The 26,844-nt window shown below is 40.5% G+C and overlaps 1 protein-coding gene across 2 annotated transcripts in view; it reads right to left on the bottom strand.

Annotated features, from left to right (window-relative positions):
• Positions 1 to 651: 651 nt before the first annotated feature.
• The window catches only part of col18a1a (collagen type XVIII alpha 1 chain a), an 87,266-nt gene continuing 61,073 nt past the window's right edge, over positions 652 to 26,844 (bottom strand). Inside the window, exons 6-44 of one of the 2 annotated variants that reach the window (XM_085375267.1) lie at positions 22,006 to 22,066; positions 19,978 to 20,040; positions 19,072 to 19,196; positions 17,769 to 17,795; positions 17,197 to 17,394; positions 16,799 to 16,825; positions 16,644 to 16,706; positions 16,447 to 16,524; positions 16,325 to 16,375; positions 16,082 to 16,213; positions 15,884 to 15,946; positions 15,056 to 15,100; positions 14,714 to 14,797; positions 14,139 to 14,270; positions 13,392 to 13,460; positions 11,834 to 11,860; positions 11,393 to 11,491; positions 11,050 to 11,085; positions 10,777 to 10,866; positions 10,659 to 10,691; positions 9,577 to 9,612; positions 9,115 to 9,174; positions 8,946 to 9,023; positions 8,781 to 8,816; positions 8,611 to 8,664; positions 8,382 to 8,453; positions 7,644 to 7,718; positions 7,524 to 7,548; positions 7,074 to 7,127; positions 5,686 to 5,720; positions 5,478 to 5,600; positions 5,234 to 5,378; positions 4,977 to 5,032; positions 3,516 to 3,644; positions 3,334 to 3,366; positions 2,936 to 3,256; positions 2,329 to 2,526; positions 2,108 to 2,223; positions 652 to 1,995 (exon numbers count right to left, since the gene is read on the bottom strand). In XM_085375267.1, the coding sequence (XP_085231393.1) occupies positions 1,782 to 1,995; positions 2,108 to 2,223; positions 2,329 to 2,526; positions 2,936 to 3,256; positions 3,334 to 3,366; positions 3,516 to 3,644; positions 4,977 to 5,032; positions 5,234 to 5,378; positions 5,478 to 5,600; positions 5,686 to 5,720; positions 7,074 to 7,127; positions 7,524 to 7,548; positions 7,644 to 7,718; positions 8,382 to 8,453; positions 8,611 to 8,664; positions 8,781 to 8,816; positions 8,946 to 9,023; positions 9,115 to 9,174; positions 9,577 to 9,612; positions 10,659 to 10,691; positions 10,777 to 10,866; positions 11,050 to 11,085; positions 11,393 to 11,491; positions 11,834 to 11,860; positions 13,392 to 13,460; positions 14,139 to 14,270; positions 14,714 to 14,797; positions 15,056 to 15,100; positions 15,884 to 15,946; positions 16,082 to 16,213; positions 16,325 to 16,375; positions 16,447 to 16,524; positions 16,644 to 16,706; positions 16,799 to 16,825; positions 17,197 to 17,394; positions 17,769 to 17,795; positions 19,072 to 19,196; positions 19,978 to 20,040; positions 22,006 to 22,066 (3,363 nt within the window). In that variant the 3' untranslated portion in view covers positions 652 to 1,781. The remainder of the gene's footprint in view (positions 1,996 to 2,107; positions 2,224 to 2,328; positions 2,527 to 2,935; positions 3,257 to 3,333; positions 3,367 to 3,515; positions 3,645 to 4,976; positions 5,033 to 5,233; positions 5,379 to 5,477; positions 5,601 to 5,685; positions 5,721 to 7,073; positions 7,128 to 7,523; positions 7,549 to 7,643; positions 7,719 to 8,381; positions 8,454 to 8,610; positions 8,665 to 8,780; positions 8,817 to 8,945; positions 9,024 to 9,114; positions 9,175 to 9,576; positions 9,613 to 10,658; positions 10,692 to 10,776; positions 10,867 to 11,049; positions 11,086 to 11,392; positions 11,492 to 11,833; positions 11,861 to 13,391; positions 13,461 to 14,138; positions 14,271 to 14,713; positions 14,798 to 15,055; positions 15,101 to 15,883; positions 15,947 to 16,081; positions 16,214 to 16,324; positions 16,376 to 16,446; positions 16,525 to 16,643; positions 16,707 to 16,798; positions 16,826 to 17,196; positions 17,395 to 17,768; positions 17,796 to 19,071; positions 19,197 to 19,977; positions 20,041 to 22,005; positions 22,067 to 26,844) is intronic. The other variant, XM_085375268.1, reaches the window with a different exon arrangement.

The raw sequence follows: 26,844 nt of genomic DNA on the forward strand, positions 1-26,844 counted from the left end.
ACTCTGAACAGTTTAATTAAGGAAGAATTTATTTAGTTTTTCTTCAGTGATGGTTACTCCAAATTCTGACCCTACCATCCAAATGTCGAAGCAGAAATTAAGAGTCATCAGGCCAGGCAACATTTTTCCAGTCGTCTGTTGTTCCATTAGGTGAGTGTGTGCAAGCTGGTACCTCAATTTCCTATTTTTAACTGATGGGAATGGTACCTTGTGTGGACTTCTACTGATGTAGCCCATCTGCTTCAAGGTTTAACCTGTTGTGTGTCCAGAGATGCTCTTCTACATATGTTGGTTATTTAAGTTGCTGACAGTCTACACATCAACAATGCATTTTCTTATCTGAAGAACTGCTGTTCACTGGACATTTTGTGTTTCCCTGTTATGGACCTGTCCAGAGTGTAGCATGCCTCTTACCCTATGACAGCTGGGATAGGCTCGAGTCTTTTTTTTTTTTTTAGTTAAGTAAAATATTTCTCTATAAATTTTCAAGTTTTACTAGATGGCGTATGATCAAAGTGTTAAAAGGGCATTAATTGTTGCTGGATAATCTGATTTGTGGTAATGTTGAGGGCTCAAGGTCATGGCTCTGACTTCCAGAGAAGAATTCAACACGGTGTACAGATTTGTGTACAATACATGACATTACTGGTTGAAAAAAAGACTTTAATTCAGTGCCTGGGAGAAACAGTACAGCACAGTTATAATAATAAAACAATCCCCCCCACTGATATCCACAGGTTTGTTTCAGACAGCGGTAGCATTAATGCCGTTACTCTCTGCAATTTAAGACAAGGCCAAAAAAAAAAAGTTATTCCGGTTTTCCGCTTCCTGAGACAGCAATCACTCCAACAAAGATTAGCAGCAAGCTAATCATTTCCAGCTTAATCGCTGATAGGCTTTTATAAGGTGGAAAGACGAAAAGGGGGAAATAATCACTTTAGAATCATCAGGCTCAATTTCTATGAGAAGGAATCTTGCCCTCTGGATACATGATTATTCATAACAGGAGTGTCGTGACCTGGGCAAAAACTGTTCTAATGCTCGGCTATCACCAGAACAAGTAAAAAAGAAGTATGCGCTTATTGTGTAAAGCTTTTCCGTGTGTGTAGTAAGGCACAGGCTCTTTACAGAAATTTTTTTTTTAAATGTTCCATATTTTGTAGATTATAAATGAGGGTATTTAGCATTTTTTAATTTTCCATTCTTTTATACTTACATAACTTCATTTAAAAATAAATATCTATTATCTTATTTCAATTTAAAATAGTCCTTAAAAGTTTGCTGTACCCCATCACAACCCACAATTCCAAACAAGAATTCAGAGGAAAAGAAATGTTGAAATCATCAATACCTATGTTATGGAGAAAAAAAATGGATATAGCATTTTTAACAAAAGGTAAGACACTGATAACATTAAAAAACAAATTAAAAACATGTAATATACAGAATTTTTAAAAAGGGCTAAAATTTGAGAAGGCTTTTAGCTTCTCTGCTGTTGTTCTGCCCCTTGAAGAAAATATGTGCCAATGCCCCCGAGAAAAGGGACCAACACCCCTCGGTTTAACCCATCTCTTTGGCGTGTATGGAGGGGAGGAGCAGACAATGCAAAGTCTCCCTGCCGGGCGAAGTGCCGCTGGGCCAGTTCATTGGACGCCACATGTTCACAAGCTGTGTTATCAGGGAATTAAGAACAAAACATGTCTGTTTGGATGTAAAATGGATGTTTAGCTAGGGCCCAGAATTATGACAAAATTTTTTTAAAAAAGCAGGAGAATAGACATTTATTTTTTGGAGGGTGATGTGAAGGCGTTCTCAATGCAAAGGACGATGTAGGAGCCGGAGCAGCTGCTAGGGCTTTGCTGCAAGAGGTGGCCGCTATGTAGTGATGATGCCAGACCAGTCACAGCGTGGTCGCCAGTTCGCCACGTTTCGCAGTACTGGTCTGTTTGCCGGTGGCCTTTCTTGCTTGATCCGTGCCAGACCATTTTTTCAGGCCTGGAGGTGATTAAGAACAAAAGATTGCAAATAAGCAAAAGAAACGAAAGCTGGTTAACAACCGCATGCTGGTGTTAAATATATTTATTTTTTGGGGGGTACAAAGACTCACCAAGCGCTATCCCTGAGGATGTCTCTACCATCAAAGGAGTAGATTGGTACGTTTTCCCTCATTTTGCTGGCATTGTCACCAAAGAGAGAGTCCCAACTGCTAAACAACACTTGGTTCTGCAAGGAAAAAGAAAAATAACATTTAACATAGTGACTTTATTCAGTTTTTCAGAAAGATGGTGTCAGTCATGCAGCTGTCCTTGTTGGAATGTTGGGTCTTACCTTGAGGTTTACTATGGGGACGCTGTCCCTGTCCGACCTGCGGACGATGGTGTAGAGGTCTTGAAGCTTAGAGGACAGGAAGGCTCTAAATGTTCCCTTCAGGCCGATAGCACGAGCCTGCTGGAAGCACAGGAAGTCTGCCCCACGAATCCCTCGCATGTTACCGGTGTGAGGGCTGTTCAAGGCGATGAGATGCAGCTGATAAAGACAGATTCACAAGAAGAAAATCACACAAATTTTCATTTTACTTCAACTGTGGAACAACTTAAGATGTTTTACAAAGGTCAGGGCTTTACATGATTAATGGTTTATATCAGTATCTAAGTAACGTAACGTCTCCTGGGCTGGGTTTCACAGCCTATGGAAGTGGCAGCTAGAATCCTCTATCAGATAATAATGGGATAACATTCCTCTCCCAAAAGTCAAGCAATTAAGCTCCTCAGTTCCCAAATGTCTGCCGACTGTTGTTAAAAGAAGAAGGGATTCTACATAATATTGTTTTGTTTTTATGATTTTCATTTTAGGCAAGCTAGCTAGTTTTCATCCCTATGTAAGGTAAATTAATATTTATTATATTTTTGAGCTTTTGAGTATCCACTTTACTCACTCCTGATCCCTGTATGTCGAAATGGCCAGCAGGCTCCAGCACAGGAGGGACGGGTTGTCTTTGAGGAGTGACAGGGAATCTGCTTTCCGTCTGCTGGTTGGCAAATCTTCCATCGGTATGGCCTGTGTGTGTCTGGTCTGGGAATCTGGGATCATACTTTGGAAAGTAACGGGGGTCTGCGGGTGTGGGTGCTGGAGGTTCAATGGGTTTTATCAAAGTGAAACCCTCAGAGTAATGGCCTGCTCCGTTGTTTTGGGACTGGTCCTGCGACTGCGGGTACAGAATCACAGGTGGAGGTTGGACTTCTGCCACCTCATTCTCCTTTGTGTGAAAATAGAAGAAATAATTAAGTCATATGAACGTTACAACATTTTATTTCATGGTTCTGTGAAACTTACCAGATCTCTGAAGAAAGGATTGTACTCTCCAAGCTGAAAGGAGAGGAATCAACCATTTAGTGTCGCTTTACATTAAGTTTTTCATATGTTATAAACTAGTGATACATTATAATAGTGTAAACTGGTTTTAAAGTTGATTTTATCAAATTCAAAGCACTGCACTGAAAAGTAGATAAAAGTACCATGACTTGCCGCACTCCATCGCGTACTCTCAAATAAAGGTCTGCTCTGTCTATGATGTAGATGAGGCTGCCCTCTTCCTGACGTCTGGCCGTAGCAATCATTGTGTCATATGATCTCAAAGCTGTCACCTGCACATACACACAAAAAAGACCACCATACATCAGACATATATATTTAAGAAAAATTACAAACGGTACAGTGCGTGCTGGCGGGCAGGGGCAGAGACCGTGGCGGACTGATCTCTACTAAAACTAGCAAGTGCTAGTGCTTGAGGTTGAGAGGTACTGGCTAGATATAGTTGGGCTCATGTCAACACACGACTTAGGCAGAGATTTGACAGCATTCCAGGGACACTGAGGACATTGAGTCCGAATGGACCATGTTCAGCACCTCCATTGCTGAAGCTGCTGCACTGAGCTGTGGCTGAAGTGGTTGGTGCCTGTTGTCTTAGTGGTAAACCCAAACCAGACAGTGGACACCGGAAGTCAAATTAACCATCAGGCTGAAGGCCTGACTAAGCTTATCTGGCCTGTGGGACTTCGGAGGCAGCCAATAGGTACTAACAGGCAAAGTGGAACGCGGCTCGGGCAGTGGCTGAAGCAAAACTGGTGTGTGGGAGGAGTTCAGAGAGGCCATGGAAAAAGGCTTTTGGACTGCCTCAGAGATTCTGCTGAACCATCAGGTGACTCAGAAGGGGAAAGCAGTGCTCTACCTGCACTGTATGTAGTGCAGGTGGAGTAGTGCTGACTTTAACTAAAGATATTTCTGCTTGGTGGAAGGAATTGTTCGAAGATCTCCTTAATCCCAGTGACACGTCTTCGGTAGAGGAGCAGAGTCCCGGGATGAGGGGGACGGCTCACACTGGGGGTGAAGTCACTGGGGCAGTTAAACAACTCCTTAGTGGCAGGTTCCTGGAGGTTGATGAGCTTCACACTGAGTTCCTGAATGTTTTAAATGTTGCAGTGCTGTCTTGGTTGACACGCCTCTACAATGTTGTGTGGAGATCAGGGGTGGTACCTTTGGATTGGCAGACTGGGGTGGTGTTTCCCATCTTTACGAAAGGGGACCGGAGGTTGTTCTCCAGCTATGGGGGGATCACACTCCTCAGCCTACCTGGGAAAGTCTATGCCAGGGTGCTGAAAAGGTGAGTCTGTCCATTAGTGAACCTCAGATACAGGAGAAACAATAGGGTTTTCATTCGGGCAATAAGTCGGACTTGTTCCCAGTGGGTAATGGACTCTGCCAGGGAGGAGGTGGCTAGGGAGAGGGAGGTCTGGGCTTCTCTGCTTAGGTTGCTGCCCCCGCAACCCAACCCTTGGATAAGCGGAAGACGATGGATGGATATATGAATGGGTGGGTACAAAAAATAAATCAAAAACTGCCATTCTACAGATAAATGAATTTTGTGAATTCAGAGTCTTGTGATGGAGCCATGATTAAAATTCAGTGATAGTACTCACTCCAGAGGATGGTCCAGGAGCTCCAGGTGGGCCAGGAGGACCAGGGACACTGACAGCTTACATATATAAAAAAAAAATTAGAAACAGAAGTGCAATTTATCTCCAGTATTCAACCAGTAAAGTGCATTCAGTAAGATTAAGATGTGGCTACCTGTAAACAATTCAGATTTACAGGTTAAAACCTGTAAATCTGAATTGTTTTTTTCCCCAATAAAGAAGTGTCTTTTTTTTCTTTTTTTGTGGAAAAAGACACTTACGATAATTGGGACGATATGATCCTGAAAGGGTCCCCGGGGGTCCAGGTGGTCCTGGAGGACCTGGACGACCATCATAACCAATTCCTGGTGGCCCTGTTGGTCCAGATGGTCCAGGTGGCCCAATTATAGAATCTCCCTTTGGACCCTAATGTGGAAAAGAAAATCAGAAATTTCTGGAATATCACATCTAGATCGGGGCCAAATGTTTTTTGGTTGTATTAACAAATAAGGTCTCAGAACTCACTGGGAGGCCAGGTGGTCCTGGAGGTCCTTGGACTCCTCCAAATCGAGGGTCATAATATCCACCACCGGGCTCTCCTTTTTCTCCCTTGACACCTGATTCTCCACGCTCTCCCTTCAGTTCATTCTGTCAGAAGAAGTTCAACTTTGTTTGTTGATGAAGAAGAAATAAACTAAAAAAAAATGACTGGAGTAACAATGAGCTAGCTTACCCTCAATGTGTAGATATCAACATTAGGGGATGCTCCTGGGGAAAAAAAAAAGATGCTTTAGTGAAGCAGTTGTGTAGCGTGCTGGATATGCAGCATTATAGTTGTGCTGACAGTTCATGATCTCGGGGATCAACAATGGTCAGTGTGATCACAAAGACATGTAATTCACATGTACGAATTTCAGGCTTTAGCACTATAGTTCAACTTTTCAGGTGCTAGTAGATCAGCTGGTAAATCAAATGAAACTGTTTCACTGCCCCACGCCATTGTAATCCTCAGAGAGCAGGGTAGTTGTTTAAGAATCAAAATGAAGGAGAAGGTAATCATTGCAGTGAGTAATCACAGTGTTTTACACGAGCAGTCTGTGTCATACTAAGGGCCAATCAAACAGCTGGTTAGCATGTCAACGTTTAGCTGTCATCCCTGTGAGATTTTGCCAACAAATATACCCCCGCAAATGTCACACATGCCCACCTTCAAGTGTTGAAACAATGACCACGTGTGAGTCTTTCCTTATAAAATTTATTTTTCCATTAATGCATTCAGTCAATACTACCAGTATATTTGGATCCAGATTAGGGAGGTCAACAAGTCGACTAATCATCGCTGTTGTCACTAGTTGATACCAGACGTACTAGTCATTTAATCTAATTGTTAAAATATTAATTGATGCCCAAAGCCAGAAAATTAATGTCTCCTAAAAAAATTTTTGTAGCCATCTGCCATCAGATTGTTGTTGAGAAAAGCCATAAATCTGTTAGCAGAGTTTTTGTTAAAACTATTATTGCAGGTTCAATTGGCAGAAATGAGCTTTCTCCAAAAGGTGGATGGGCTCTCTCCCACCTGTGATAGGGTGAGGAGTTCAGTTAACTGGGAGCTGTTCAGAGTAGAGGACGCAATAAATGGTTTAAAATGCCTTTGTTAGTTTTTGATATTTTCAATTAAACAGTTCTCAAATTTAACCTAAATCTGAGTGTTTCTTAGTCTTAGACTAGTCGGTTAGTCGACTAAGAAATTAGTCACCAGGAACAACTCTAATCCAGATTATTTGTGTTGCACTTATTCAGATTTTACTATTGCTGGGTTAGTAGTAAACGCGCATTTACAGACAACAGCTGCAATCTGCTAGCGACCAAAGCAATCACTAGGAGGTTTTTGGTGTAGCACCTTCTTTGTATGTGATTTCACTTATTGAGAGCCAGAAACTTCCGGGAACTATTCCCAACCAATCGCAGATTACACACTTCCCTCGCAGTATAGCACATAACTCTTTAAGCAGTATATGCATGACTTTACGTGAGAAACGTCAACAGAAAAGATTGCACAACCCTTTACAATCATAAAGGAATGAAATTTCATTTATTCTTAATTCAAAAATGAGGATTTACCTGGGATCCCTGGAAGTCCAGTCTCACCACGCTCCCCTTTTTCTCCTTTAATTGCTACAACACAAAATACAAAGTTTTTCACATTACAAAATTACTCATAGCTCTCTGCAGGTTTAAATATCATTGAACCCTTGAAAGCCATGTGCTCTACTGCCAGTGACTTCTTCATTCTTTTTTTTCAAATCTAGACTTGAAAGCTTAATCTCCTGACAGTGGAGTGTATATCCTTTGCAGGCTGAAGGAGCAGAACTGAAATTAAATTCATAGATTGCACTGTTTATCTCTGCAGACACTTTGAACCCTTTAAAAATCCTTCCTCCTTTCCCCTCCCATATTTACTGAACCTCTCTACTGTGATCCTTCTTTTTGATTAATTTAATCTGACCATATATTTTTGTAATGTATTTATTTTTACACACTAAAACAATAAAACAAGTGAAGATGACATACCTGGATAATTCCTTTCATCATAGCGCTGTTAACAGAAGGGAAACAATCAACAACAACAGAGGAAAATAATCGGTAGGGAAGATGAGACATGACCAGATTTTTGGGAAGCTGTGTACTCACATTGAAACGGTCTAAAGGACTGGCTGGGCTAGGGGGTCCTGGTGGCCCAGGTGGTCCTGGAGGGCCAGGCACTCCCTAATGAAAACAAAGATATTCAATATTTTTGGAGGACTCAATAATTTTGTGAGTTTAATATAACTGACTGTAAAGCTTTGGCTGGGATTAAATGTGGCCACTCTTGGAGAAATGTGTTTGGCAACATAACATTTGGCATTTAAAAACAAAAGAAGAGTAGAGTAGGTTGTTTTGTGTGAGGAAAGAAGTGCAGCTCTTTTTTAATGAATCACAAGTTGCTTTAGTAATGCTTCGCTAAATGAAAGTTCACTTGAATGCAGTATTTAGAACCTAAGGTGTCATTGTTGAATTTAGTTTCATTAAAAGATTAAAAAACAGAGCTAACAAATTAATGATGCTCAGTATATGTTTAGTTATGAAAGCTAAAACCAAAAAAATAGAAAAGGGGGAAAAAAGACTTACATATTTGTTGGGGTTAAAAAAAACTTTTATGTGCTAAAATTAACCTTTTAAGTTGAAAGTGACTCTGTATTTACACTCAGTGTCAAGAGTTCTGTGTGATTGCCAGTTGTGTTTTAAAGTGACCTTTAACATGGGAGCAGGGAAGTCACACAATGCCTGTAAAATACAGGCTTGAGGGATGTAAAGTAAGCCAATGTCATCAAACCATCTTTGCTGCTAAGCCTCCCAAGCTAAGGTATTGATAATAGTATTAATACTTACAGGGTAGCCAAAGCCAGATCCAACCCCTGGCTCTCCTTTCTCACCCTTATATCCATTTATCCCAGGACGACCCTGAAGGGAGAAAGTTATTGATTTATTTGTCTTTTGTTGAACTTGGACAATAGAAACAAAAAGATAAAAACCACACTAAGGTCAAAAGTAAAAAATGGTATAGAATACACTTCACTATGGTCAGTATTTAGTAAAACAATAAGAAAGAAGCACTTACAGGTCTTCCAGGCATTCCAATTTCACCTTTCAGTCCAGGAGGCCCATATGGTCCCTGCACATATAAATTATATAATTAAACGCGCTGTCAATTGACTGGTGATTGAATAAGGTAATTGAAACAGTTTCAGTACATTAACCAAAAAAAGTCTTAGAAATGGAAAACCTTACAGGGGGCCCAACAGGTCCTGGAAGTCCTCTGTCTCCCTGCATGCATGGTTTGGGGGGATGATTAGTTTCAAGAACAAAATGATCATCACAAAATACACCAAAGACCATGAGTACATTAATGCATAATAGATAGAAATCCAGATAGTCAAATTCACTGAGACTCACCTTTGGACCAGCTAGCTGTGCCAAATTCAGAAAATTTCCATCAGGGCCAATAACCAAGCCTGGCTCCCCTTTTTCACCCTGAACACAGAGCACCAAGACAACAAATACTCAATGACAGAAATGATCAGAGCAGCCAAATTAAGAGTCTAACATATAATGTAGACTTTACCTTCTCACCATAGCCTGGAGGACCAGGATCTCCTCGGTCACCTTTTGGCCCCATTGGACCCTGCAATATATTAAAAAAATACAATAAAATACATGAAAACATTAGATGAGTTAGATTTGACAGCACCCAACATTTTGTTACCATGAAGCAAATAAGCCAATATAATGGGCCTTATCATTGACATTCGTATAAAGAATCATTTGTTGATGGCTAAATTAATAAATACAGATATTGGTACGTCACCTGCCTACACACCCTATCCTCCTGATTTACATACAAGCTAGCGCTCCAAACGTGTTTATCTCAAAGTAATCCCTGACTAATACAGCATTACAGTATTGTTTCAAAAGAATAAAATGATATCATCTGATGTCCCACATTCATGTAATTACATATTACATTTTTAATATTGTGCATATAGTTATGCAAGAAAACACAATTATGTAACAGAGGCAAACTCACAGGAAATCCAGCTCGACCAGGTAAACCAGGCCCACCCTGTAGAGGAAAACAAAACCACACACCTCTGTTTAACTTGATTAGATCAGTTTTATTCATTTTCCTTAATACCAGCCAAACATTTGTTTACCAGTAACTATGAGCAAATCCACACACAGTTTATGGCTAACACAAATTAAGGCTAAAAATGCAGGTTGTGAAGTTAAGTGCTGCTTTTGCTTGGTGTAGGTAAATGAAAACCAGTGTTTGTTTCTTGGCTGTCACTTTTCCACAGTTGTTACAACACTGTAAATTTGTAATGAGCAGTGAGGTTTCTTTTGAACACCATAATTGTATACTCTGCTGTGCGGTATAAATCTTGGTAGAAGCTGTTTGTCATGTTTCAGTTGACAGCCCATTTTATAAGGGAACTATTCCTTATAGTCACAAATGCAAACATTTAAAAATATGGCAGAAGAAGTTGTAAAATATTCCCCTGGATGTTTCTTTTGAGTACGACTTACTTTTCCAGTGGGACCCTGCTGCCAACATCAACTTCAAAATGGGCTTTGGCCCTTATTTGCCAGTATCAGCAAATATCGAGGCTGGTATGGATCTACAGGTCCATGCTCACCGTGATACCAGTGTTAGAGCTGTTTTGTAACATGTTGATATTGGTATTATTGTGCAATATTGTGTAAGTCCAGGTTTTTCCACTGTGTGATTACAGAGCCTATGCATATTTCATGCAGTATGCATAAAGGCGAATAAGCATTAGTTGGTTGAAATTGTTTTTGGTTTTTTTTTCTTTTCAAAGGCCATCGGCTGAGATTCTCCCACAGATTGTGGATTCGCCTGATGATTAGAAATGAAGGAATAACTTACTGGTACCCTTTGAGGGTAACCAAAGCTGCATGATTCAACATTAGGAAACAAAATTGTAGGACGTCCTGGTAAATTGTATAAAAAAATGTTAGTGTTAATACCAATTGTAACATTTCTGGGTTGTGACATGGACCACAAGCATGCTTGAATCTGTGCAAGTAACATGAAGTGAAACTCCTCTTTGTCTTTAGTCCAAAAACACCTTCAGAGTTCAAACATACCTGAGGGCCAGCTCTGCCAACGACTTCATCAAACTGTGGAAAAGGCAGACATTACCATCAGGTTTGGATTTTAGCTTCATACAGACTCAAACAGCAGTGCTCATCTCTTGTTACTTACATTGCCTGATGTCTGGTAGACGATTTGTCCTGGTGGTCCAGGTGGACCTGGTGGACCGGGTAGTCCAGTTCCATCTCGACCTGGTTCACCCTAAAACCAGAAAGAAAGAGGAAAAAAAATTTATTAGCATCCAGTAGTGAAAGCTTATCACATAATCAACATGACAGAAGGTTAAGGAAGGCTACTGTGGTAGGAGATATCATTCGTGTTATATCTTAGTAATGAGTGCTTTGTAGTAAAACAAGTGCAATCATAATTACAAATGATATTCACCATCTGTCCTTTGTCTCCTCTGTCACCCTTTGATCCCTGTAAAATTCAAAGAGTGAGATACTTTAGCAACAGAGAAACCTGTATGTCAAATGACCGGTCTGCAGACTAACCTAATTACATGAAACGTTCAAACAACAAACGTTGTTTTGTTTTTTTTCTTTCATATATCAGTTTTAATATACAAGTTGTCCATGAATGCCAACATGAAAAATTCTATTCCAAAGATAAAGATAAAAACTTGGAGAAATTATATCATATGTAAATATTCTTCAACTAATCTGTCTAATTCAGAGATTTAATTTAATCTTTATTTATTAAGTTGTTTTTGTTGGGGTTTTTTTACCGGAGGTCCAGGGAAGCCATCCAGGCCTGGTTGCCCATCTCTTCCAGCAGGACCTCCATCACCCTTCTCACCTGGTCTGCCGGGCAAGCCGGGGTTACCCTGCAGAAGAACACTCAATTTGAGTTGGTGGCAAACAAAATTATAAACGAAGAAGAAGAAAATGGCAGCAAACAGGAAACAGAGCAGGAACTTGAACTTCTAAATCTTGCTTCCTTGACTTAATGTGGAACACATCAAGCTAGATTTGATGTTTCAAACTCAGCATAGGACTATGTTTTGCAAGCAGGAGGGCAAAACCTAATGCAAAGGACAATGATAATCAGTGTCGACTGTTGGCTGGATGGATGTTGGTCAACAACTAATTACATTTAAGGACATGTTGTTGTTATTTGTGATCATACTCCAAGCTTTCCACCTCAACATAAATTATAATTTACTTACTGGAAGTCCAGGTAATCCAGGAGGACCCTGAAAGCACATATTTGTTTGGGTTATTTGGTAGTTCATGTATAGCTTCTTCATCCTTCATCATGTATTTGCAGTTTCCTCGTAAAAATTGTTTGAACAGTTCTAAAAACATTCTTACAGAAATCTGCAAGCGAGAGATCATGTTGGTCAGAAACCTTTTAATCAGATGGCTTAATAGACTCTTGATAAACCCTTGATGGAACCATATTTGATCATTTAAATGGACATCAAAACTGGCCATCCCATAACTCACTGTAAGGTTGAGTTTCTTCTAGCCAATCAGGAAAGATCGGGTTATGTGACAGCTAGTGACATTAGTGTATCTGACCTATCAGCAATGGCCCATAACCATGTCAGAATTTGGAAAATTGAGTTTTTCATCCTTACCTACGCCAAAATTTATGGTTATAATATCAGAACTAACTGTGGTAAGTTGATGAAACCCTTGCATTATATATAGTTCAATAGGTATTGTTAGGGTTGGATTTCTAGAAATTTGGTGATACCATATTGGATCACATGACTTGGTCATTTAAAACTAACACAAGTGGTGGTAGGTCAGTTATTCACGAATGCACCAAAAGCATTTACCAAGCCATACTTGTTATTTCTAAAAAGAAAAAAAAGAAAAAGTACCTTATCATAAACTCACTGTAGGACAGTAGTGGTCAACAGTATATTGGATGTTGCCATGACTACACAGTGATCGAATACAAGGTTTACCCCATTTTAAGGGCTTTTTAGGCTTCATATACAGGAATATGTAAATTTGTTTGTTTGGTAAATGGCCTGTATTTGTATAGTGCTTTACTTAGTCCCTATGGACCCCAAAGCACTTTACACTACATTCAGTCATCCACCCATTCACACACACATTCACACACTGGTAATGGCAAGCTACATTGTAGCCACAGCTGCCCTGGGGCGCACTGGCAGAGGCGAGGCTGCCGTACACTGGCACCACCGGGCCCTCTGACCACCACCAGTAGGCAATGGGTGAAGTGTCTTGCCCAAGGACACAACGACCGAGACTGTCCGAGCGGGGCTCGAACCAGCAACCTTCCGATTACAAGACGAACTGCCAACTCTTGAGCCACGATCGCCTCGTTTTTAATCCAAGTACCGTTAAAATGATTTAGTCAGTCAATATTTGTAATTTGTTTTGATTTATGAATGAAAAAAGGGCTGCAACATAATGTTATTTTAACTTACTTTGTTATATTTTCAGTTTCGATGGTAATATATTTTGTTTTCACTAATTCTAAACTTCCTTGTTATTGTTCCTTCAAAGTTGCCTGGATTTTGCTTTAAAATGCTTCCTGCTTGTCTCTTTTATGGAAGCCAGCCCATCAAGTACCATACTGTAGAACAGCACAACCTATATAAGGGTGTATACACGTGCTCAGTTCGGTGAATGAACATTTCCATGTATTATAAAGGGTTAAGCAAGTACTATTGCTTATTCAAATTTTTACTCTGAATTTAAGCCTTATATAAAATTATCTTCCAAAGTCGATAAGAACACGTGTACCTGTATTCCATCTGGTCCTCCGATGCCAGGACGTCCATTGAAACCACCAGCAGAGCCCTCCATGTCATCCTTCAAATGAAATATTTTAAATTGCATTTTTGGAGATTAAATGTTTTTTGCAAAAGAAACATAGTAAAGCTAGCATGTCACTAGTCTGTCACATTTTGGATCGTGGGAGGGGAAAACTCTGGAAACTGATTGAAACATTTCCAGTAAATATTTTAACTTATAAGCCAATCACTATATATACGTAACTAAATATGTCTACTTTCACCCAACCATTCATCCATTTTCTGCAGCTTATCCCGTTGGAATGATGGGCGCAGCAGTCTAAGCAGAGAAACCAGACCTCCCTCTGCTTGCCCACCTCCTCTACCTCTTCAAAGATCAGGTCATGCCTCAGTGTGGAGGTTGCCCCTCCCTGAACCCGTATCTGCCTGAGGTTTCTTCCCTTAAAAGGGAGTTTTCCCTTCCACTGTTGCCAACTGCTTGCTCATAGCGGGTTGTCTGATTGCTGGGGTTTCCTCTGTATTATTGTAGTGCACTGCAAAAACTCAAAATCTTGCCAAGTATATTTGTCTTATTTCTAGTAGAAATATCTCATTACACTTAAAATAAGACAAAATCAGCTACAAAGCAACATTCTAATAAGATATAGGAACTTGTTAGAATGTAATGCACCTTGAGGTAATGGTTGCTAGGATTCAGTGCTATACAAGTAAAATGTACCTTATCATGATAACTTACAAATCCAACTCGATAACTTGGTCCAGGAGGCCCGGGAGGTCCAGGAGATCCAACTGGTCCCCTGGGTCCAGGCAGACCAGCTAATCCTGGCTCTCCTTGAGTTCCTGGTAAACCACGTTCTCCTTGAGCACCCTGTAGGGCAAAAATTAAATAAATTAATCAAAGCAAATAAGAGATTTAATACTTAGTAGACTGCATAATAAACAACAGTCGCCTCACAAGTGTCTTGAGGTGACTGTTTTTGTGATTTGGCACTGTATATATATATAAAACTGAATTGAATAAATAAAGCTACAATGTGTTTTTAATTAATTGGCATCATGTATCATCCAAAACTAAACATGCAGCCATCAGAGTACTTGGAAGGAGTTTTCAAAGCACACACTGTTTTGCACAAAACCCATGCTCACTGTCCTGGGACTAAATTTAGATGTCAGAATATGTGAAATAAAACACATCCAATTCTCAGATTAGACTTAAAGTCAAGTCTGCAACTGACAGTATTTGACAGACATTTGCATATTGTTAGAAGACACAAATCCTCTTTGATGACTGACACGCTGGAGCCCAGTTACCTGCAGATGGGAAGGCTTAGGAGAGGAGGAGGAGGATAAATAGTGAGGCAGCAGATTGGTGAGAAAAGAAAAGTAGGAACTTGGCTGAGGAAGAGAAAGGGATAGGAAAAGTTTTAGAAGTATTACATGACATACTGGTTATCCTGTGGGTGCCTCTACATAGTTGGAGATCCCAAAAGTGTGCCATAAACTATGAAATGTACTTACCTTCTTCTCAGGATTGTCTAAACAATTTTTAATTACTAAAACAAGTTACATCAAGAGCACTTTATGACACTAACTTTGAGATAAAATCTTTAAAAAGGAAAGGAGAGAGAAAAAAAACAGGTCATCAATTCACACCTTTTCTCCAATTGCTCCTGGAAGACCCAGCTCGCCAGCATCACCCTATTTTAGGAAACACAGTGACAACACTTATCAACACCATTTAAAGTTGAATAGAAACTTGAAATAAGAACTATGAACAATTTTCTTACTTTCAGAAAATCTAAAAGCGGCTGTGGACATGTTGTGTCTAATGCCTGTCCAAAGACTGAGCAATTTACTCATCAGCATTCGCTTAGTAGCTTATAGTTGGTAGCCAGTAGACATTTAAGGATATAGTTGCATAGAAAACTCTTGCTACTGTATTTCCCACCCCTAATATTTCTGGTTGAAATGAGTAGCGTTTGTGTCATGTGTCACAGTATCCTTTGCTCCCAGTGGTACTCAGCTTAGATGAATCTTTTTTGGAATTTAGATTCGTTTAATCCAGTACCAAGTACTTTGGATCGCCAACACTTAGCTTACCTGTCACACCACCAAATCACTGAAATTTCTCGGAGACTTCCTGTAGAGGCTTCCAGTGTCTTTCAGGATTCACACTCGCATTTACATCTATGGAAAATTTAGGACTACCAGTTGTCCAGTCCGGAGGGGAAACTAGAAAGCCCGGAGATCCACACATTCCTTTCTATCCAACACTTGGAAGGTCAAAGCTAGTTAGCATAGCTTGAAAACGTTTTTTATTGCAGTTATCTCTGGATTTTAATTTTTGCTCTTGATATCTGAACCCCAGCAGCTACTGCACACTTTAATAAACTAGCGTTTATTACACATTAGACGAAATGTCATTTTAGATCAGATTTATTTAGTTCTTAGAGAAGAAACCGTTATCTTCATAGTCTTTACCTTCTCCCCATTGGGACCAGGAGCTCCTGGTTTGCCATCAGTACCTGGTATGCCAGGCAAGCCCTAGAGGCCAAAAGATTAGGATCAGATAGACATTCTTAGCTGATTATTGATATTTGGTTAGACTGAGAAGTTACTTCAGAGAGTTTGAGTGTTGATATATGTATTAATTAGTCATGTTGTGAGCCTGACACTTACAGGTTTACCAGGTGCTCCATCTTTTCCTGGTGGTCCAAATGCTGCAGAACTCGATGCTGTTTCAGCTGTAGAGGCGCCGGGAAGACCAGGTGGTCCGGGGGGGCCTGGTGGACCTGGTAGCCCAGGTAGACCCTGCATTTAAAAACAAAACAAAAACATTCATTACATTTAGACTTTCACCTCAATATAAACATATATAAACAAAACCCTGGATAATTAAAGAAGTAATGTTTTTTTTCTCACCCGAATAGATTCCAGATCAGGGAATCCTGAGGCCTCCATATCCTCAAAGGTCTGAAATATATTTGAAATTAGGATAATCTCTTAAAAACAATCATTAAGTACTAAAATCAGCTGAAACTCACAGATCTGAATCCTGGTCCTGGGGGTCCTGGAGGACCTGGAGGCCCCCTCGGGCCTGCATGACCTTCTCCACGGTCTCCCTGTAGGTACAACATTTGTTAAGACAAGGTAGGTCTGCTCAGCACATGTGCACATTAAATGATTCTTTTTACAGCTTCTGTTTTTTTTCCTTTCCTGTTACCCTGTCAGTGTATCTTACCTTCTCTCCTTTGGCTCCAGGGTCTCCTGGGGTTCCAGGGAAGCCTGGAGGTCCTTGAGCACCCTGTATTGAGAAAATCATCATGTTAGGGCAGTTGAGATGTTGTGAGATGCCTATTCTGTATTTAAAGTCATACATTATTAAAAACAACTTACAGTTTTTCCATCCTCACCAGGATCACCCTGCAGGATGAATAAAGAATGACATGAGTTAGAAGTCAGACTAGTATGTAAATAAATCAGGTTGGCCACAGATTTTAAATTCAGGGCCCTGTGAGTAGGATGTAGAAGTATCTCACAACAGGAACTACTGACATTCAAGCAAACTGATGTGTTGTCAGATTAATTAGCTTCCTTAGTTTTCTTGTATTTTATCAGTTTGTGTTTTCTCAAGTTTCGGTGCTTTGCACTCTCTCAGCACTATGTGAAAACAATCAGAATAATATATGTAAACATGCAAACCGTGACAGATACAGTAACGTTGGTTCAACAGTAACAGCACATTTGTTGTGTTTGGTGTTTTCTAGTAAGCAAATAATTTTCAGTCCACTAACTGGCTCTCCATCAGCTCCTGGAGTTCCCTGGGGTCCTGGTGCTCCGGGTGGTCCTCTGGGCCCGGGAACTCTCGAAACAACTGAGCCGTCACTGCCGACTGTATACTCGGGTGCAGGTCCTGGAGAACCAGGGGGCCCCGGGGGTCCAGGTGGGCCTGGCTCGCCCTTTACACCTTTATATCCAAAGCCTGCGCTGCCCTAGAAATGGAAAGCATTGTTGCAGGAAAAACGTTGAAATGTAATATTCTCACTGTTTGTCTTTCTAAAGTGCATCTGTAACATTCTTCTCAGTGATAACAACTAGAGAAACGATACAAACAGTTAAACTGGATTTGTAAGGCACTATTTTTGGAGTGTGGCTAACATTTAACAGCTAAATGTTAGCTACTTAAGAGCCCAAATGCATCACTGGAAATCTGATGCACGTTAAGAGGTTTGAAGCAGAGTTGTTCACCCAAGGAACCATGAAGAGCAGGCACACCCATTTAATTTTAGTAGTTTATTACATTTGTGTTATTCAGCGACCAAAATCATAGAGCTACAAGTGAGCCAGAGGGAAATCTCTTACTTACCTTTTCTCCCTTTGTCCCAGATTCTCCCTGAAAATAGAAGAGACAGTAAAGTCAATGATGAAACAATTTCTCTATTTAGACCTGAAAAAATAGCAGGCATGAAGCACATCCCCAGTGTCTCATACTGTGGCTGAGGTGGCATCAATAGAAATCAAATCCAGAATCAAAACCACATTCACTTAAAAAAAATGCTACACATGATCATATTTCACTTGTTGCATGTCAGTTTCACAATTTTGCCTGTGCATAAATTTAGATCACCTCACTTTATGCATGTGTGTCATGGCAGAAGATAATGAGGTCAGTATAGATTCATTTTGATTTTCTCGTTTTCCGTGATCATTGTGCATTTTGACTTTCACAATTACGAAATAAGAACACAAATGTAGTTTTCTTTCAGAATAAAATAAAAACTATGACGCATGAAGCTGTCTGTCAGAGTGTTTGTTTCTTTGCCTAAAAAAACTTTCTAGACTATCAGAAGTTAAGCAACCAAACTTGGGACACACGTCCATCTCTGAAGCCCCTGAAGGTTCTCATCTATGTTGGACATTATTATATCACCATGATGCTTGGCAACCACTTAGATGCTAAAAACAGCCCATTTTATCCAACAGCACCTTATAAAAGCATCCTGTCATTCTATTTATAGCCACAAATGTTTAATTATATTATATATTATGTTCCCTTGCAAACACAGAGCAATGTGCTAAATTAATTATTTTCAGCATATCAACAACATCTAGCACCCCCCAATGTGATAAAGTACATTAGTTTGCCAGTAGCACAAATAGGCCAATCAACAAAATACAAGACTGTCAGTAATGTGTTGATATTCCATTAGAAATTTGCTGCACCCTCTAGTGTTCCTTCAGGGTATTTTTACCACATCTTCTTCACTGCTACTCTTATCTTTTCCAACCAATGGTAAGGCTCTTGAAGTGTGGCTCTTAGTAACAACTTATGTTAAGATAAGGAAAGGATACACTAATGTATGCTTCATTCATCAACGATCGTTTAATGATATAGCACATAGAGTGAGGCCGTGAAAGCGTTTTCATTTAATTTGAGCCCTTAAAACGTGGACAAACATTATTACAACTAACAAAGCTGACATAACTTCATAACCCAATATAAAAATAACAATTTTAAGCCAAAACTCACTATTCTACAGACAAACGGTTGTGCTGTCCAAACATGCATCCTTCAGGAAGCCTTAAATAAGAAACTGTTTCAAGCATCACCAGGTAACTACATTTATTTTATCCACCATAAAGGCTGAAACGTGTCTTTGAGTCCAAACCTTGTCTCCACGGGATCCACTCCTTGAGCTGGAGCCAGAGCCTGCTTCTCCCTTCGGCCCAGCTGGACCCCTCTCTCCCTTCTCTCCTCTGTCCCCTTTGTCGCCCTTTTGTCCTTTAGCCTCGACTGGCCCGAGAAAAACAACAGCAGAGGGGAGAGTCGTTAATATCCTCATGAAAACCTCTCAAAAATGAGTAACGACTGTATCCCACATCCCAAACAATAAACAGGATATTTCCTGCTCCCAAAAGAAGAGGAAGGGGTAAAAGAAAATTACTTTTTGCCTGATGGCGCATGAATCTGTGTGTGTGCACAGCCATAATTTTCAGCCACGCAAAGGTTTAACGGTGGTCACACCCACATGCACAGATACCATGATGATATTCACGTGTGACCGGGTTTGACCTCCAACTGTTCTCAGTTTGAACATGAAGCACAGCAAAATGATGCCCACTGCAAGAACATCTTTAGTATTCCAGGTTTAAGAAAAAAAAATAGCTGGAATAAAATAATGCCACAAGAAACAGCATCAGCAGCCCAAGCCAACAGGAAACTATTCCTGCACACGTCTTCAGTTCTCTAATTTGTTTAAGAAATTTAATATTTCTTAAATATTAACTTTTTCCACTTCCTTGCTCATTCACTCTTAGTTCTTCTAAATTTCTCTGTGAATGTAGTTTTTCAGGGCATTACAGCCATCAATGCCCAAACTAACATTTCACCACCGTTAATGAATTCAGAAGCATTTACGTATATGCATGCACTCCTGTACCTGTTTGCATGTTTAATCCATGTGAAGTCGTGCTTGATAGCTACACATGCCATAAGCAGAGCATCTCGACAGACAGCAGAAGAGATGCAGGATTTGGATGCTTTGTCTGTGTTTTTAAAACTCCCCTCAACCCACCTTGTGGCCCACGAAGGAAGGGGCTGGACTCCACAGAAAGTGAAACGTACTGGGAGTCCCTTGCTGAACACAATATAAAAATACAGTGTAAATGACGTTTCCAGAATTCCTCGAGTCAGCTACAAAGTAGTTTTGGGACACAAGCCAAACATTTTGTTCATTAAGCTCTAATAGTAAACAGTTTTTTTTTCTCCTGTGTCAAAAGTTTTGTTACTGTTTTGTCATCATCAAGCGTGGGTGCAAACCAGAGCCATTAGCAACATAATGCTTGGACATGATCTGCAGCCTACCTGAAAATGCAACGATAGTTAGGCTTGGGCAGTACTACAGTGAGAGTACACAGAGTGCTTAGTAATCCAAACATATTTTGGCTGAATTGAAGTAATGTATTATAGCACACTACATAAAAACACCATCAGAGGGCAGTATGTACTAGTAAACAGCTGAGCTAAGTAAACTGAACGACTTTAAGATTAGATGAAGCATAACTAGGAAAGTGTTGATAAACTGGTGATTAAGGTAAGCCAGACAATACAGAGAGCCTGTAGCTTAAGAGGGCAGCACTTTAAAATGGCGAAGTGGCCAACATCACTAACTCCTGGGCAGGTGTCCAGATGCAGGCAGCTGTAACAACTCGTAGTCTACTAGGTTTCATATCTGTTAATTCCAGTCACAAAGTGGACCTTAAGACTTTGTTTATGCCATTTGTGCCTTTTAGAGCAGTTTGAAAATGATATAGTTTGCTGTGAGATATAGACCTTTCAAGCAGTTTGTGCTTCAGGCTTGATGACTGAACATGTCGCATTTTATTAGTCTCTTACTCTGCACTACTTTGAGTATGTAAGTGTGTTTTTGGACTGTGCACATACAGTCTAAGCCAGCGGTCCCCAACCCCCGGGCCTCGGCCCGGTACCGGTCCGTGAGTCGTTTGGTACCGGGCCGCGAGAGTTGAGGCTCAAGTGTGAAATGTATAGTTTTCAGGGTTTTTATAGGTTTTCAGCTTTATTTTGTTATCGTTTTTATCGTTTACTCGGTTTTCCTGGGTCTTTTCACGTGTGTTATGAATAAATTTTCTTTTTTCGGTAGCGGTACTAGTTTTATTTTGTTGTATTTATCCGCGACACCTTAAAGGCCGGTCCATGAAAATATTGTCGGGCATAAACCGGTCCATGGCGCAAAAAAGGTTGGGGACCGCTAGTCTAAGCCCTTGATTATACTTTCTACAGCTCAGAGTCGGATCAACTGGGGCCAGAGTGACGTAAATTCTGTCATGAGATGGTGAGCACGTGGGTCCATCGACTGACACTGTATCCTTAATGGTGTATAATCAAAGTTTAGCTAACAGATTAGCACGTGCTTCTCTCAAATAACATTTCTCCTGACTCTTAAAAAAGAGAAGAAAAAAATCATCATGAGGTTGGCTTTTTCCATCTTTTACATACAAAATTATCAATACTGTGATTTTTGATGGTTTCCACTTTCCCCTTTATTAATTAGTACACATACCACTAATGGTGTAGATTAAGTCTTTAACATACAGAAGTTAAATTATTATTTATACTAGCAGTATGTGAGATACTGCTAGTATATGAGGATACATCGTTCTGAATACATTCTTGTATAAATTCATCATGAAAGCAAAAAAAACCCGCGAAATGACATTTTTGTTGTTCAATGAGAAATAATTCAGCTTCCATAGTGCATTACTGTTGACCACTAGATGGAGACATTTGTCAGCAAATCTGTTCCTAACGAGCCTGGACTGGTTCAGCTATGCACTTTAAACGAATATGACCTCAGTGGCAACATGTGGCGCCATTAAACTCCTCTAGTTATACCCGGCAGGTGAGCCTGTGTCAGCATGTGGAAGTGTAGAGCTTATTTTCTATCTTTGAAAGTAAAATAAATTTATTAAAGACACTGACATTCGCTAGGGGCTGATTCAAAAGAACCTGTAAAAACACGGGGGTTGCATGAAATGATGAACTGAAAATGAATAAATCCAAGTCTGGTGTCACATAAACTCACCAGTCTCATCATTCCTGGTCATCGGTGGGCGCGGAATGGGCCTCAAAGTTGGACGAGCCGTCTGCAGAAAAATAACAACATGACAGACAGAGATGCATATTTAAAAAGGGCAGGAGGCGACATTTGCTGGAAGCTGCACTGATCTTGCTCTAGATTTTATGGCTCAGTTTCCCTCCATCCACTCCGCAGAAGAGCCCTGGAAATAATCCTGCAGCCTGGGAAAAAGTTATCCTTGTTAACATTGATGCCAAACAACGGCAACCAAAATGAGTCATGTTTCGGTACTGCTGTGCCATTCATCTGCATTAATCTTTACAGACTATGCAGCCAAAGCTCTCTTAATAACTAACAAAACTGTTTCCCAGCTCTACACCAAACCTTTTGAAAAACATGATTGAGTCAACATGTGCTTTCCAAGTTAGAGAACCAGTACCAGATTTTCCTTCATTTACTGGCAAACTGCTTTTGTTGTCAAGTCGACTGTAATTGCCATTTTTGTGTTAATCGCTGTCAGACGTCTCATGCCTGGGTTCTGTAGCAGACGACCTCTGCTGACGAGGAACACAATCCACGGTGCGTTCAGTCATGCTGTTGCTGCTGCCTTATCGGTTTGGTATTAATAGAAAAATGTTGTGCGAACACTGTTTGATTAGCAAGCGAATTACACAGTTAGGTCCATAGACCTGACTGTGTAATAGACAAAAATACAACTTGTGTAATTTTACTTCTGTACACCACCACAGTGGATTTTAAGTCAGTTAAAGTGCAGATGTTCAGCTTTAATTCAAGGCGGTTAAAGGTGTTGTTTGATATGTTGAGATATTGCAGACAGACGGAGGCAGTGGCCAAATCAACAATCTGCTACTTCAGTTCAGTAACACCAAAAGGACTGAAAGACCAGAACAGAATTATTTCCATAATTAAGAAAAACAACTCCAACTAAAATGCACATATCTAATAGAAATAGAAATACAGAGAATGTACAACCAGGGACAAACCCGTGGTTACCAGTGATTAGGCTTTGAAAACAATCTCTTACCATAATGATAAGAAGAGAAAAACATGAAGAACAAGAGAAACAGCTCGTGATCCATGATTTTCTGTCAGAAAGGCTGGAGGTAGGTGTTATGGCATGGTCCATATGTCTATGAAGGATGAATTGTGAAGTGTACAGAGCTATACTCTCTGCTTAGCTGAAACAGAGGTTCACACTGCAAACGGATAACGATCTAAAGCTTACTGCAAAAGCAACCCAAGAGTTTCTCAAGACAAAGAAATCTGATATTTTGGATGGCCAAGTCAGTCACCCGATCTCAACCCCAGAAAGAGCAGACTTTTCAGTTAATAAAGAGCAACCTGAAGGCAGAGAGACCCCACAATTAAGCTATGTGAGCAATAAAGGCTTAGAATTTGGTGTTGTCCATGGATTCTACATTTCAGGCAGTCATTAAATTCAAAGGATTGACAAGGGCAAAGTGCTCGCATACAAGCGTAATTAGACTCATGTCTTTGTTTTTGTCCCTTCAATAGAAAAGTTCTGAGCAGGTTCTTTGGACCTAGAAAAGACAGCATGCAGTCTGCTGACAATCCTGTGTTACTAAAATCAGCGGGCCTTAGAGACGCAACAGGAACAATTAAAGGTCAGCTGAGGCGAGGTCAGTAACGTTCCCAAAGCAACAGGAAATAATGCAAATACTCCCTCTCTTTGGCTCATTCTTCACCGGTGACACACCTCAGATGGTCACCTGAGGAATTCGAGCGGGGAGTGGGCTGAAGAATGTAAGAGAGAGGAGCTGAAGGGCCAGAGTGATGCCACTGTTGATAATTAACCAGTTTCCTCTGCGGGACAAACTCCTTCCCACTGCGTTTCACAGCACTGACTATGCCAAGAATCTGGCTGGAGCATTATTGACTCCTCTAAATTGCATCAATGTGATGGAGAATACCATACTTGTTCACTTCTTCACCGATCCATCATAGTGGGGGATGTCGGGTGGGAGGCTCATTTAGAACATAGTGTTGATGGATTTGAACCACACGACCCCCTGAATCTAAGAGCAGGTATGCAGCTCCCTCAGCAACGAGCATATCCCACCTCCACAGCAGTTTAGCCTCTTTTTTTTTCTCCCCTCTTTTTTTTCTGCGCTCTAAAGAATCACAGAGAAACTTCTTGAAATCTGCACATATTTGTGGTTGGCCTGAGGACGAAGGGAAAACAGCCCGTGTGTTTAGAAAATGCAACAAACAGGGTTTTGGGTAACTGAAGAATTAGAATTAGAAAGAAAAAGAAGAAGAAATGATCTAAATAGAAACAATTCACCAAAACAATGCTACGTCTCATTAAAAACCCCTCTGCAAACAAAATGTGAGACACGGTTACAGGTACGATGAAAAAGGAGATTTCTTCAGCAGTTATCTAGAAAGGCAACACATTGGAGTTACAGGTCATTTCACAACAGCGATCTCTGCAGATTTTTATCTTCGCCATTTAATCTAATTACATGATTTGGGTTCATTCAGTGTATCAGTCTGAATGTTCACCGTCTTCTCCCTTCTAAATATGAAATTGTGTTTTCACAGGTTCACGGTTTCATTGCTGAACAATTGAACCGTTATTTGCATGCTTTCATATCTAAGATAGTTGAAATGGGAGAAACATGTAGAGATAAACCCAGGAATCAAGTCCTCCCGTGAACTTTAGAGAGAAGTGTGCACTTGTTCACATTTAGAATTGATAAAATCCACCGAACTCTTGGCTAACGAAGAACTGTTTCAAGCATTAAACTCTTCTATACTCACTCCCAGCTGTGACAGCGTTAAGGATGACTGACTCGCTCTCCCATCTATCACCGTGAATTCCAGGATGACAAAATGGAAAGTCTCACTTATACAACTCTCCCTGTCTAACTTGTCCTTGCCCAGACTTGCCTAAATTGCACCAGTTGGACAATTGTGCAGAGTGTAAGTTATACTTTGTGTGAACAGATCATCATCATCAGATGGAAAACACTAACATGTGGGCATTAAATGCCAGCTGTTGTCTTTTAAATTGCGTTGTATATTATATGATGCTAGTAAAAGTCTGCGAAGGTGGAAAAAAAAAACCCCTTTGTAAATGCTGCGAGGCACTAAGGCAGTGAATGTAGGCCTGTAATGATGGAGATACTTCCGACTGGAGGTACCTGCCCTCTCCAACTTTCTTTCCACCCCTGTCAGTTCCTGTACACACGTTTGATTGAGAAACCAGTCAGAATAACAAAGCCTTGAGGCCGGGGGCCTCTAACTTGGATCAGATTTAGTCCAAATTGACATCTGGTTTTTCTAACGCTTCACTATAATATAATATAAGCTGGACACTCTGGTGACAGTGGCAGAGAAAAGGACATTAAAGAAACTGATGGACATTATGGACAATGCCAGACATCCTCTGCACACGGCCATAAACAACCAGAAGAGTCAGTTCAGTGACAGGTTGCTTCTCCCAAAGACAAGAACTAACAGACTTAAAAACTCCTTTGTCCCACATGCCATCAGACTGTTTAACTCCTCCCTGGAGGGGAGAGGGAGGGGAAACAGGAGGACAAAGGAGGGGGGAACAACTAAGCTGTAGTGCCTCTTCACCTCACTGTGCAATACCTTTTGTGCAATACTTTTGTAAATAGTCAACGGTGCAATAGACTCAATACTTGAAATGTGCAATTCACTTGTATTTTTATTTTTATTCCTATTTACTCTATTTATCCCCTTCGTATATTTTATTTATATTGTCTCTGTATTTTTTATATATATATATATATATATATATATATAATATTCTGTAACTCTGTAACTTCTGTCGGTGCTGTGCTTTTTTGGAAATCGAATTTCCCAGAGGAACCCACCCGAGGGATTAATAAAGTTCTATCTAATTTTATCTAATCTAATCTAATCTAATCTAATTGTGAGTGGGAGTGCATGCGTGCAAGCACAGTGCATGGCAGTGCAGGGTGGAGGACTGTGCTAGCTTCTCAGCCTGCGTGGCTATCTGTGAGGGTGGGAAGATGTGAGTGGGTGACTGTGGAATCTATGAGAGTGAGAGAGACAGAAACCAGAGAGAGGAAGACAGAAAGACAAAGAGGTTACAGATAGAGTGACAAAAAGGGAGGTGATGGAAGTCACTAAAAGATAGTCGTAGATGATGCATGCGCAAAACAACATGAGCATGTAAGTGAACCCAGCAATGTTTGTGGGCCATGTTTGATCCATGTTACAAGTTGAACCAGCGATAGCTCCACATACACAGAACGTAACAGCTCAGAAAGCAATTATTGCTTTTTATTAGGGCACCAATAAACAAAAACAAGATCATTTAGAGTAGATTGTCTCTAACCTCAGACTAATGGTTCTGAAGCCTCAGCTCCGTTCACGTTAAATTGGACAGACCAGAGGAGGCGTGCTGCTTTGATCTGTGTGTTGATCTTTGTGGTTACACATGCATGCTTTCTCAAAAAAAGTTTTAAATAATACATTTATAAGACACTCCAGTCCAAAAACATAAGATGATGGATTAATAGAATGAGCTGCCTTAACAGGGACTCTCATCACATGGATGGACCCCAGCTGCATGGTCTTGGATTGCAGTTTGTAGCCCGTGTTCTGCTCTGCTGTGTTGCAGCAGATCTCAAGAGGACAACAGGGATTCTTGTGTCTTGGCCAGCTGTCATCTAAGACACTAGAGTTGGAGTTCATCTGACCACAAGACCAGAATGAATGTGCACCAAAGCAACAGTGGCAAGCTAGCCGGCCTGACATGACAGGAAGAGCCGAGCTACCCGGTTAGCTGTGAGTGAATGTTTGGGG

This window comes from Diplotaxodon limnothrissa, linkage group LG16 (genome assembly GCF_057381915.1).
Source record: "Diplotaxodon limnothrissa isolate DT_005_m linkage group LG16, D_limnothrissa_male_GT1.1, whole genome shotgun sequence".
NCBI lineage: Eukaryota > Metazoa > Chordata > Actinopteri > Cichliformes > Cichlidae > Diplotaxodon > Diplotaxodon limnothrissa.